The following is a 13013-nucleotide window of genomic DNA, read 5'->3' as shown; positions in this document are numbered from 1 at the left end:
AGCAGACTGATGCACTAGAGCACGACTGGGACTCAAACCTTAATCTATTCCCTGCTATATAACAAACTTGTATCAGCTGCCTTACTACAGCATCTGAGCTGACCCCAATGGCAGGAGTGAGCTCAGATGCTGTAGTAAGGCAGCTGATACAAGCTTGTTCAGGGATAACTTGTGTATATCAAGCACATATTTCACTAGAGCCATCTATAGCAATAAGTGTAAACTCTACTAAAAGTGAAAATATTGCTGCTTTTATCTAAGTATCTCCAGCTTGTAGTGAAGTGATGATCCCATTTGCTGTCTGTGTTTGGAGTCACATTAATGCACTAGCAGCCCTGATTATTGTCTGGGACTGAAAGTAGTCATGAGCCCAATGTAACCAAACACTTAAGCTCTAAACTAGCTTAACCTGGTGAGTATGAATGTAAAAGCCAGGAAGGACTGCAGCAAGAGAAGCTGTCAGTGATAGGTGGAGTAAGACAGAAACACTTTGCAATCCAATTATTCCTAGCTGAAACAGTAGTCCAGTTAATGGTCTTGCCGGTAAATTGCTAAGTTAAGGCATTCTTAATTACATAAGGTGCTGGAACAGAATCCAGACTTGCCTAAATTTGGCAAAGACTTCTCTACCCTGCTGTACTGTCTCTATTCCTTTACCAGCAGCAAGTCTGGCCTGTAAAGCACAAACACAATTAGATTCCTAAATCCTGGCTTCTTTCACAAATTCACTGTGACATGCTAAATAATAATTTTCAACTTTTATAGATTAAGTGACCATAAATCAGCCAGAAGCATTCATGTACCTGTTACCTAAGACAAACACACAACAATAGAAACCTCACCACAGAATGAGTGATGCAGAGATCCTACCTTATCTCTGCAATCCTCACATAATCACAAAGATATCTTTGTCTCAATGTTATGAGAAAACTTCCTTCCCTCTCCTCCTGTTACATTTTCTTTGCTTCCCTATTTCTTTTCAAGCTATCAACAACTTCTGACATTACTTTCTAGAGGTAAATCCCTTAGTATCATAAATCTTGAGGGACTCTGAGCAATATCATTGGTTAGAGGAAAGTGGAAGTCCCTGAAATTGCTGTTACAGAATCAGTCTGGTCATGATGGTGGCAATGAAAGAAAAATAGCTGAATTCCTCCTTCCCCTTGCAAAAGCTTTTCAAAATAGGTGATCTAGCTGGTGGGAGGATCTACCCCTCAAACAATAAGATTGTGAAATATCTATGTTTTAAAGCCAAACAAGGAAGGCATTACCTGGTTGGTATCCTGAAGTCTACATTGGGTCCCAATTTATAAGCCACTTGTAGAGAAGTAGAGCCCACTACTCTCTCGATAATTCCTTGGGAAGCAGCTTTTTCTATTTGGAACTGAGAAATCAGGTCAAAGCCTACAAGAAAAAATGTACATGTCCATAATGTAATTTTCATTTTAATTTAATTAGAGAATTGTGCTGTCACAGAGCTGAATATAACCTGATAAATTTTTTGAACAGCATTTTTTTCCTGAAAAAGTCAGGGTGCTACTTGCCTGGTAAGTCATCTTGGCCAATCCTGATTGTTGGGCAGATATCAATTCTGTGACTGGCACCCAGAATAACTGGTAGTCCTGCAAAAAAAAGTGAATTCACTAACCATGTGCCTGCACATTGCCTCAGATCACCTTAGAAAATCAGGTTAAGCAACTGTAAGATTATTATGAATAAATAACAATAATTAGAGGTATATAATTTAAACTGTATTCAGTAAAGTAAGAGTGCTAAGAAAATAATAATCTATTTCTAGAGAGCTCCAAATTAAAAATGGCAACTTGATATACTACTTGATTTCTTTTCAAGCCTTCAAATGAGAGTGTTACAGTAATTCTTCTCTTGCAGAGCTGTTGAGAAATAGTAGTAACTTAAGAAGGCATGCTGTGTAAGGAGGTTTTGGGTTGGAACTTTTGGCGGTTCAAGCAAACTTTAAAAAAAAAAGGCCAGTTACCTAAATCAACAGTCTCCCTAGTCCCAGGGAAACTTAAACAAACTTCATGCCAACTAAAGAAGCTGTTGAGAATCTGTTGGCACCTTTTCCATGCTCTCCAGTATTCCAAGTTTTCCCACTTTCCTCTGTGCCAAATTTGATCAGAAAATGAACCTCCATGAAATGTAGGGTGGGGACAAGAAGAACTTAGAAATCTTTTCTGTTTACGCCAACAAGAGCATAGAAGAAATTTGTTTGAGGAAGCTAAATTTAAAAGTCCAATTTTTCAAAATATTATTTGTCAAAAAACCTTGTAAGGACCATAAGACCTACAAGATTCCCAGACTTAAGGAAGGAAGAAGCAAAAATAAGCATTTATCTGAACAGTTTAAGAACCATGTACAAGTCCAGTACCAAGACAATTTTGAAAATGTTAGTGGAGTGTGGATAGGGAAGAATGAAGAGTGGAATTTGGAAGGAGAAACATTTCTAACCTACAGAGAGCTTCTTGTGTGCTGCAAAGGCTCAACCCTAAATGTGGGTTTCCTTGTGACAACATAGGCTTAAAGAGAACATTCAGGTTGACATGTTACACCTCAGAAAAGGCCTCATTCTATATTCTTTGATGAGAAATTCTTTGATGGCTGACATCCAGCCATTTACATTTTATGCCCAGCAAATAAAGTAGAACCAGTTTATTGCCACATGTAGCAGAAGAATGTCTAACTAGAAGCACTGCGAGACAGGGGAAGGTTTGTGTCTTGTATCTATCACCTATATCCAAGTTTTAATACTTGCTCTAAAAATACATCTAATAGCAAATTTAAAGCAGAACACACAGCTCTTGCTTTTTCCCCTCTTTTTCGTATGCATCCTTCTATCCATCCATCCATCCATCCATCCATCCATCCATCAATAAATGCACATAGTTCTCCCTTTGTGTGATGGCTAGTTACAGAGGATTTTAGTTTTGCATAAACAGAGAGTAATTCTTTTGACATTCAAAATTACACAAAGATCAAATGTAAATAAAATCTGTCTCCTTACTTGATTGGTGCTGGATGGTGGCTGAGATGAAAGACCACAGAAAACTACACAGGTAAGAGAAAGCTGTAATTTTCCTGTAAATAGAAAGAAAACTGCAGTATGAATCTAAAGTTTCTGACAGATTTTGTTACTAAATTTCTCCCCCAAGCCATGAATATTAAAAATATAAAAAACAAGAATTTACTAACAGATTTGACAAGACAATTTCTTTGACAAGACAATTTCTTTACACGACAACCTTTTATTTTTCCTTATAATGAAGGACGTCAATAAAGTTCTTTCTATTGGTAGTCCCTTCATGTAATGCTGTCAAGGACAGCTTTCACTGTTCTAATCTCTTATTTACAGATGTCTCTAAATCCCAGTTGTTCTCTTACCAGTGGCTTTTCATCTTCACTGCTGGATTTCTTCACTTCTCTCATGTGAATACGCAGTGTATATTGTCACACTGCCTGCTTCCCTCTCATTAGTCCGACAGAGGAGTACAGCAGTGGGTGCAGACAGCTGCTCCTGCCCCACCAGGACCCAGCAGACAGGGAGTTGCAGGCTGCTGGGCTGGTTTTAATCTTGCCAGGGGAAGGAGGTGGAGGCTGGGCAGACATGTGTGTCCTGGTGGGCTCTGAGGGCGGATCTCTGGAGCCAGCTGAATATAAAGAAGCCAAGAGAGCAAATAAAAGCTGCTTCTTTCACCAGCATAAGGGCAGGGAGATTAGGAAATGTGAGTTCAGCAATCCCAGTCTCTGAATGGTGGGGTCTGCTGTTCAGCCAGGCAGAGCAATGAATTACATGTACCAGAAGGTTTGAGGAAGCTGGTGGCTCTGTTACAGTGTCAAGAATAAAAGCTCTCTGAAGAAGGGAATCCGTGTCCTATAAAGAAGGCATTTCCATTTCTCAATGATTTACTCATCAGGTGGCCTCAGGAGAAGCCTGTCTGGTGAGGTCCCAGTTGGTTTTTCTGAATAAAACAGATTACGTAAAATGGTTTTCATCGCTTAGATTCTAACCTCAAGGCATTACACACTAACTTATAGGTTACTCCTGTTTTGTTTTCATTGATAAAGCACTGCCTTTCCAAAGACTATTACACATGCTTGGACACACAAAGACATTTACTCATATTTGTTCACATGGATGTAAAAAGAGAGAGAGAGAAACTAAAACCTGTATGCATGAAAAAACCAAAGAAAAGAGATTAAAAAACCAGAAGTTCCTGATAGGTACCACAGTTAAAATTCATGTAGGTATGTATGGATGAGTGTGCTAGGTTGGGTTTATACATCACATTTGTAAGGTTTCATCTTCTCTACATTACTGATATTGTGGTTAATAATAGCTTAAGTTTCCAGATTTTTCAAAGTGTGGGGTATAGGAAATGCAATAATCTCTGCTGTCAGATGAGTATCTGGAGAAATGACTGGGTGTGTTGGTTTGAAAACAAACCAGTGGGAGATCACAAGTCAAGATTGAAATTAAAAATAAGTGAAATAATACAAGGAAAAGCACTGACAAAGTCAGATACAACCTAACACCCTGTGAGGGTGGTGGTAGCAGTCCAACTGAAGTAGTCCAGTTGAAGCGGTGATCCTGTGAAGGTCTAGTCTCCAGCTGAAGATCCAGTGGTAGCTCTGGTCTTCTGGGAACCCAGTAGACAGGGCTAGCTCAGGCAGTTCCAAGGCCAGGTTATATCCACGTGGGAACACCTGGTTCCTCCCTCCTGGGCAGAGCATCCCACGATGGGATGAGATAAGTCCATGAGTCACACGGTGGGTCCCTGATGGCCCATTGCCTGTCATCTGGAGTGGGTCATTAGCAGGTGATAGCAGCTAACGGCCCACAGCTGGTGGTAATAGAATACTTAACTACATCTATATTGCAACCTAGGACACTGGGTAAGGAACTATCCCGTTCATCCCAATTTGCTGTAAGTCACATTCCCAATATTTATCATTTCGATGTTAATGTGGTTTACAGTTTTATGTCTACTGTAAGAAAGGGTGGGGCTGGATCACAAACAGGAACAGTTTGCCATGAGTAATGTCTCATTTTGATGCCTAAGCCAGAGCATCTTTGGTGATACCATTTTTTCACCCTTCAACAGAAAGGTGCACCTAGCGACTTTTTTGGTCCAGCATGACTGTGAACATAATATATCAGCACCAGGATGAAACCACTGTCAATTAAAAAAATAATTTAAAAAAAAAGTGGAATAATAATTTGATTGCACCAGAAACTTGCCCAAATCACCTCACACCCAAGCGCCTTATCCCCCATGCAGAAGGCATTTCTATTGTGGCATGCAGTGTTACATGTAGGGCATGAAAGTCTATAAGGAGCAGGAGGAATATCAGTACATGGAAGTCACTTGAAACTATAGTGAAGGGAATGACATGTGAATGTGGCATGGTAAGGAACAACTGAGAGCACTAAAGGCTTGGAAAGAATACCAGAAGCTTTGTGAAGGAATGTAAAAGAGTCAGGTGCCAAACCATCTCTTCTGTTGTATATAAGCTGTGGCATTTTTTGCCTTTGAGACTGCTTAGTGTTGCAAATTTATTTGAGACAGTATTAAGGATGAAAAAGCGTTTCCAGTAGTTAGATATGGAACTAAGTATTACCATCTTATAGTAAGTTAGCAATATTTTTTACTACATGATGTGAAGATATCTGCTATCTGTTGTGTCTGGGGTTATTGACACACATATCATCCTCTCAAAAGAGGGTGAGCCTTGCTCAGAGAAATTCAGAGAACATATCCTCTGTTTCTGAGCAATTTATAATCTATTATTGCTTGCATTTCATTGCAGCAATTCTCAAGGGGGGAACTTCTTTTATATCTGGAGTATTTTCCCAATACAAAATCTTCAAAAGCCATTTTTACTGAAATAAAACATGGGCGACACTATGTAACTAAAGCTGGGAAAACACATTCACTATTCTTTTTGTGGGCAGAAGAAAAATTCTTCAGAAGACTAATAGCCTCTGGTTGTTCTCTGTACATTTTGATGTCTTCATCTTGAAGGAAAACTCACAATCTGTGATAAAATTCCTGATTAGATGTTCTGCCAATAATTATCACATCACCTTGAAAGAGCCAGAAAAATATTAGCACACAAACTAATGGTAGCAGATTTAATAGCCCCATGATCTGGTCAATATTATTGACATTTCAAGAATATGTAAATTTGCATAGATGGAGTATGTATCTTACATATCTTGCTGTCACAGAGACAGCCCCCATCCAACTAACACTCATGTTTACCTGATCTGACTATTTTGATGTTACTCTAAGTCACTTTTATGAATTGGACTTTTATGAATTAGATTTTTTCAGAAAAACTCAGTGCACAGTGATTGCTGTTTAGCCACTTGCTCAGGGTTTCATCATCTAAACACTAACTGCTCAGCTTTTGGAAGTGGATTAATTAACCAGTGGTGACTTTGTTCAAATACTATCTCCTGAAAATGAACTATGTAGAAATGTCATCACCTTGCTAGCATGTGAAGGTGTCCTTACACACCTGACTTCACATTCCACTCCTCAAATATTTGAATTTATATTCGTGTTCTTCTGTGCAGCTTAAGTTAGAAAACAGGTATTCGTACAGCTGTCTCTGAGAATGTGGCTGGAGAGAAATAGCAAATAAATTAGGTGGACCCAGCTTCTCTTGCAGATATAAAGCTTGCTCTCTGTGATGAAAAGGTTTGCAGTGAGGTGGCTGCAGTTGGACTTTCAGAAGGCTCAATCCAGCAAAAACCACAGAAACCAAAGTTTGGCTCAGAAGAAGCCATGAAATGTGGCAGAGAAGAAGGTTTCTCAGTTCAGGCTTGGGTTTACGGCAATTCAGGATGACTAAATTAGGTGAAAAATCCTTTCTTGGTGTTTATTTTCTGACTGGGCTTGAAGGAGCTCAAAGCCACTGGCTTACACTTTTGAGCAGGACTTTTAGGAGGAACTAGGCAAATTTGTTCTTCCTCTGAAAAGTATTTGTGACATAGATGCAGGTACTGGGGTCTCAAGAACAGGCTTTGGAACTGGAGGAACTGAAGTCCAACATGAGCAGTTAAAGTGGGGCCTCTGCCTGCCTGACTGATCTCACAAAGGACCTGTGGTTGATGCTCCCAGCCCTACAGTGCTCTTCCCCACACAGCTGAAGAGGAGAGGAGCAGCACAGACAACATTACTTCTTATTTATTGCTGATCTCTCTCCTATCTCCTGAAAAATTACTTCTTTCCCACAAGGTCTTTTCTAAATTGTGCCTTTAGTCTTTTCACGTGACTTCAGCTTCTTATGGCCACATTCTCTGTTCAGTTTACAATAACAAAATTCTGCTTGATGCATTTCAACCTTTTTCATCCCTACCTGTAGTGTAAGGGTCACTGCTCTCCCTGTAGTTCACCAGACTCCAGGATAAGCACTCTCTTAACTCGAGTGAATTTGTTGTTAGGTTGTGTTTGGCTCTGTCAGCTCAAGATTAACTGTGTGGCTGTGAGTGATGGCATTTCTGAAAGACCTGCTCTTTATTAATCATGCTAAGAGTTAAGGTAACTTGAACCTGGGACTGATCTCATTGACATCAGGGGCAAAACTTGCACTGACTTAAGAGCCTTTTAATTCAACCAGCAACAAATAATTAAACCAGCTTCCTCAAGTGTAGGGTAATTGAATTGACAGCAAAACTATAATCCTTGTCAGGTTCCAACACATCATTGGAATTTAACAAATAATTTATTATCCAATAACTTCTTACCTTCATCATAAAAATGTACTTTTCTGCCCAGAATTTTATGAATTTTGGCACGGAAAGAAAAACAGCTTTTCTTTCCAAGCTGTCAAATGCTGTTTTGCATAAAGACCAAGCAGCGTCTTTCTAGAAGAGATCACTCAAAGAAACCCGGGAATTCATAGGGCCAGATTCTCATCTCCTCAGCACAATCCTCTTTCCAGGTGAACCTCCCTGTAATGGCACTGCAGCCAATTTGTGAACACCTAGGCTGTCCAATGTAGTCACAAAATTCAACAAATCCCTCAGGAGTGCTCTTGGAGCACAAATAGAGATGGTCTCTACAAGGGCCCAGACAAGCTTCCACCTTAACTCTATGGTCCCTTGCCATAATAATTCTTTCTGTGGATGAGGCTTGCAGTTCCCATTACTTTTAGATGAAGGTCTACATTGTGATATCATTCCTATTTTATTTCTTTCTAGGTCAGAAGATTTGTATGATGTCTCCAGGAGTGTCAGACAGCAATTATCCCCTAATGTTACAATCAGTGTTTCAGATTATCTTAAATACAGCAGAATTTATTTTCTAGTAGAATGGCAGAGAAAGCGAAAAGTTAAGCAGACTTCAAGCAGAACTATGCTAGTATTGCAGTGAACACTGTTGTGTTTCAGCAGAGATCAGTACTCTGATCTCATCTATGTCCACCTACTGCTCACACTGATTCTCAAAAACTGAAATAAGATCAGAAACAGGCTCTGCTGCTATTGATTAGTTATTTGTTGAGTATAAAATGTAGTGAAGAATTTCTCATTTATAACAGCAAATATTATTACCAAGAACTGGATACAAATTACATGTAACTAAAAACAAAACAAAAAAACACCCCAAATTTGGAAGTATTTTTCAGTCAGAGTTTAGCAAGTCTTGACAATATTCTTTTATATTGTTCTCTGCTTCTAGTACCTCTAAATATATTAAGATTATTTTCTGGCCAAAATTACATTAACTGAACTAGTAGTAATAGTTGACATGATGGCACTTGGTTGTGTTGATATTTATATCTCAATACTGCAGCAACTATAATTCATTTTGCTATCATTAAATACCCTTTGAAAGAGATCATGATACCAGTAAGAAAATATCTGTTGATTTACATGGGATCAGGTTTTCCCTCTCTTACACCAGCATATGTGCATCACAACACTAGTTCACAGGTGAAAATACTCACGAAATAAAATTAGTGGATGGTTAATTTAAACAGCGACAGGCCAGACTCTCTCCATCACTCCCCACCTTCCTTCTGGCCTGCCTTCCCTGGCCAGACTCAGCATCTTGCCTCCTATCCTCAGCCCAGTCGAGCTCCAGCTGCGTGGACCCAAGAAAGGGACAGGTTTTCCCCCATGGAGAAAACAGAGGATGAGAGATCCTGATAGGGCAGGGAAAGAAAGAAATATGCATATATGTTTACTTGGTTACACAAAAATAGCAAAGAAATTCTGATTTTTGTGGCATCTGGGAAAAAAAAAAGCTATTTTTTTTTTTTAATGCCAATCTCCAAAGTCCTCAGATTTTCCGAAATTTCAGGATTTTTGCAGACTCAGGGCATCACTATATAGTTTCATGCTTATTCAAGGACTATCTGAACAGCTCTGGGATGGGGACAGTAGGGTGCTCTGTTCATTTTGTAATGAAAGCTGTGATTCAACAAAGTTGGTATTAGAACCACAGAAAGCTGGCACACACAGACCTCTATGTAGAATTGATGACATTTAGAATATGTATTTTCATCTTCAAGACATGTTCTGTATGAAAAGAACTGTTCCAAATTTTAAAACTTTTTATTTTATATCTTATGAGAAATATAAATTACATAAACGTATAAAAATAACACAAGAATTAAATACTTGAAGTGTAGTTTTAGAAGCTTGTAAGTTTTTAAATCTATATAATTAAGGCCTGCATTTTCATTGCACCGATTTTGCACTTCCACTTACACCTGGTTATTGACTTCAGCAGAGCTACTGAGTTGCAAAAAATGTTCTGGGAAGGAATTCCTTGAGACAAAACTAAGAGCCACAAAAAAATTTTAACATATTCCTTCTGTTTTCTCCCAGTGAACCCACCATTATGCCACAACTGGCGGCTTCTGAACAGTATGCTGCCAAAATGACAACCACAAAATAGAAATCAAAGGGCAAATTTCATTATAATTTTCAAAGAGAGAAACTTATTAGTGAAGTCCCACAGATACTTGTGCAAAAATCCGTGCCATTCAAAATATTCATAGAAGTGATCTGGAAGGAGGGTGTATAATGGGGAGGTAACATCTGCAGATAAACAAAGTTACCTGAGCAATAAAAATGAAAATTTGTAATTTACTCAAGCAATAAAATTGAGCAGGCAGTGTGCCCTTGTGGCCAGGAGGGCCAATGGTATCCTGGGGTGCATCAGGAAGAGTGTGGCCAACAGGTTGAGGAAGGTCATCATTCTCTATTCTGCCCTAGTGAGGCCATATCTGCATAACTGTGTTCAGTTCTGGTCTCCACAGTTCATAAAAGCTAGGAGCTACTGGAAAGGATCCACTGCAGGGTCATAAAGGTGATAAGGAGTCTGGAGCATCTCTCTTATGAGAAGAGAGTGCAGGAGCTGGGCCTCTTGAGTCTGGAGAAGAGAAGAGTGAGGGGATTTAATCAACACATAGGCATTGCTCAAATGCAGGTGCCAAGAAGTGGGTGCCAGACTCTTCAGTGGTGCCCAGTGACAGGATGAGAAACAGCTGCCATAAACTAAAACATAAGAAGCTCCACCTCAACATGAGGGAGAACTTCTTTACATTGAGGTTGGCAGAGCACTGTACAGGCTGCCCAGGGAGCTTGTGGAGTCTCCCTTTCTGGAGAAATTCAAAACCCACCTGGATGTGTTCCTGTGTCACCTGTTCTAGGTGACCCTGCCTTGGCAGGGGCATTGTACTGGATGATCTCCAGAGATCCCTTCCAACCCTAACAGTTCTGTGGTACTGCAATTCTGTAATTCTGTGATTCTGTGAAAGCTGAGGGTATAAATTGTTGGAATTTCTCAAAATACCTAGTAAGCATTTCACAAAATGGCAGGTGAAATTCCATATAAATAAAGAGGAAATAATTGGCAGTGAACAAGCAGTCCTAAATTTATGGTAGCTTCTACCATTCTAGGAAGTTATGTGTCATATGTGATTGGTAGAGCTATGAAAACATACCTTAGAGTCCAGTGGTGGGCAAAAAGCACACTGCATGTTAGGAGAAATGAGGAAAACAACAGTGGGCAAAGGAGAAACCATCAAACTGCTGATGTATAAACAGCAGGGATGATCAAAGGTTTGAACTGGTTTTAGCAGGGAAAACAATTAAATGGATAAGGATTCTTCAATCCTAAGGATATGAAATCTAATGAAGTCTAAGCAGTATGGAAAAGTGAGCAAAGAACAGTTGTCACTCTCTCGCAGAAGAAAGACCAAGTTTACCAATCGAAGCTGGCAGCCAGAAGATTCAAAACAAGCAACAGACAGCACTTCCCCTTACAACTCATAGGTGAGCAGTAGCATTCTTTTCCACCACTTCCAGTATTCTCCATTGCAAGTGCTAAAATTTTTATGGTATCAAAAAGAGTTACTGGCTGGGAAAATATGTGGGAGAAGTGTTCCTATGTACTTGCGTGTGGCTAGCACAGGTCTTTCTCGTGAGAACATTCCGCTGTGTTTTACAAACAAAGATAAAGTTTGGATGTTTTTTAAAACAGTGTCTCGAGATTTGGACAGTTCAGGCCTGGCCAATCAGGCCTAGGGGGAGGTTTCTGGCTGACCAGTCTGGGCGACCTCTGAAAAGTCTATATATATATTGAAATCAAAATAATAAACTCTCTTTCTTGCCGCACTGAAAACTTGAGTCCTTTTCTCTGCTAGCGGCTCAACAGCGACACTTGTGCTACATTTACATGCTTCTCTAGGCATCCACTAATACCTTGGCCAGAGAAATTATGCAGTGCCAGATGGACCTTTGATCTGACCTGACACAGATGTTCCTATCTTTTAATAGTTAAATAATTTGGAATACTGAAAATTCAAAAGGGGAAGACTGCCCTTGTAAAGCCAGAACACATTTCAGAGGACTTAGACCCAGTTGTACTCTAAAAAAAAAAGCCAGGCCTGGGCTGAGAAGGAAGGGAATTTCTTTTTTTCTGATGTTTCCTAATTGTTGCTGTTGAGCCGCTAGCAGAGTAAAGAAGAACCAGTTTTCAGTGGCAAGAAGGAAAGACCTTTATTGTTTTGATTTCATCATATATATAGAGTTTTCAAAGGTCACCCAGATTGGTCGGCCAGAAGCCTCCCCCTAGGCCCGATTGGCCAGGCCTGCACCGTCCAGATCTTGGGACACTGTTTTTAATAACATCCAAACTTTATCTTTATTTATAAAACACAAAAGGAATTCTCATGGGAAAAGCCTGTGCTAGCCACACCTAATATTTTCGGAGTGCAAGATATTAGGATGGAAGTTTTGTTCTTGTATATGGAGAGCATTCCCAAAGATCACCTCAAAGAATGGATGTTAAAAAAGAATCCAAAATGCATAGAAGCATAGAAGAATTTAATTCAGGAATGACCTGGGGAGATCACCTGGTCCAGCCTCTTCTTGATGCAGAATTGTATTTCAGAGTCAGAGCAGATTGCTTAGGGTCTCAGCAGGCTGGGACCAGAGTATGTCCAAGGAGAGAGACTCCAGAACTTCCTGGGGTGACAGCACTGTTTGTTCAAGCAGAATTTCCACTTCTATATCTTAAGAACACCTTGGAACCTGTGTTTGTTAGCACTCAGAGTTTCCGGGCCTCATTCCTCCCTGCCTTGTCCTTGAGAATCAGTGTGAGAAGGGCTTTCACTGCCACGAAAAAGTGGTTTGATAGTTACTTTCTGTCTAGTTTGTATAGTTGTAAGTAGCTATTTGTGCTGAAAGAATGTGAAGAATCAAGTGCTGAGACAGTTTAAGAGACATGCAAGACCACACAAATTCAGAAAAAAATCTTACAGTGGTATCTGGAAGATAGTTCTTCTGGAAAACTACATTAGGAGCTTTTAAGAAACAAAACAAAACAAAACAAAACAAAACAAAAACGACTGAGGCTGAGCAGAAAAGAGTTTACCATCTTTTCATCTTGATTCACTTTTTAGTGGTGGGTTCTATAAAAGATTAGCAAATCTTTTACTGCAACTCACTTAAGAAGGAAGGTAACATGCCTATA

At 39.6% G+C, this 13013-nt stretch overlaps 1 protein-coding gene across 1 annotated transcript in view; it reads right to left on the bottom strand.

Moving 5' to 3' along the window:
• COL9A1 (collagen type IX alpha 1 chain) overlaps positions 1 to 3413 on the bottom strand; it is a 64023-nt gene extending 60610 nt beyond the window's left edge. The window contains exons 1-4 of the mRNA XM_085056555.1: positions 3400 to 3413; positions 3023 to 3096; positions 1545 to 1622; positions 1272 to 1404 (exon numbers count right to left, since the gene is read on the bottom strand). Of these exons, the coding sequence (XP_084912681.1) occupies positions 1272 to 1404; positions 1545 to 1622; positions 3023 to 3096; positions 3400 to 3413 (299 nt within the window). The remainder of the gene's footprint in view (positions 1 to 1271; positions 1405 to 1544; positions 1623 to 3022; positions 3097 to 3399) is intronic.
• Positions 3414 to 13013: the final 9600 nt, after the last annotated feature.

Source organism: Lichenostomus cassidix, chromosome 3 (genome assembly GCF_008360975.1).
Source record: "Lichenostomus cassidix isolate B80296 chromosome 3, HeHo_3.0, whole genome shotgun sequence".
NCBI classification, from domain to species: Eukaryota; Metazoa; Chordata; class Aves; order Passeriformes; family Meliphagidae; genus Lichenostomus; species Lichenostomus cassidix.
This window is presented reverse-complemented; position numbering and strand designations above follow the sequence as displayed.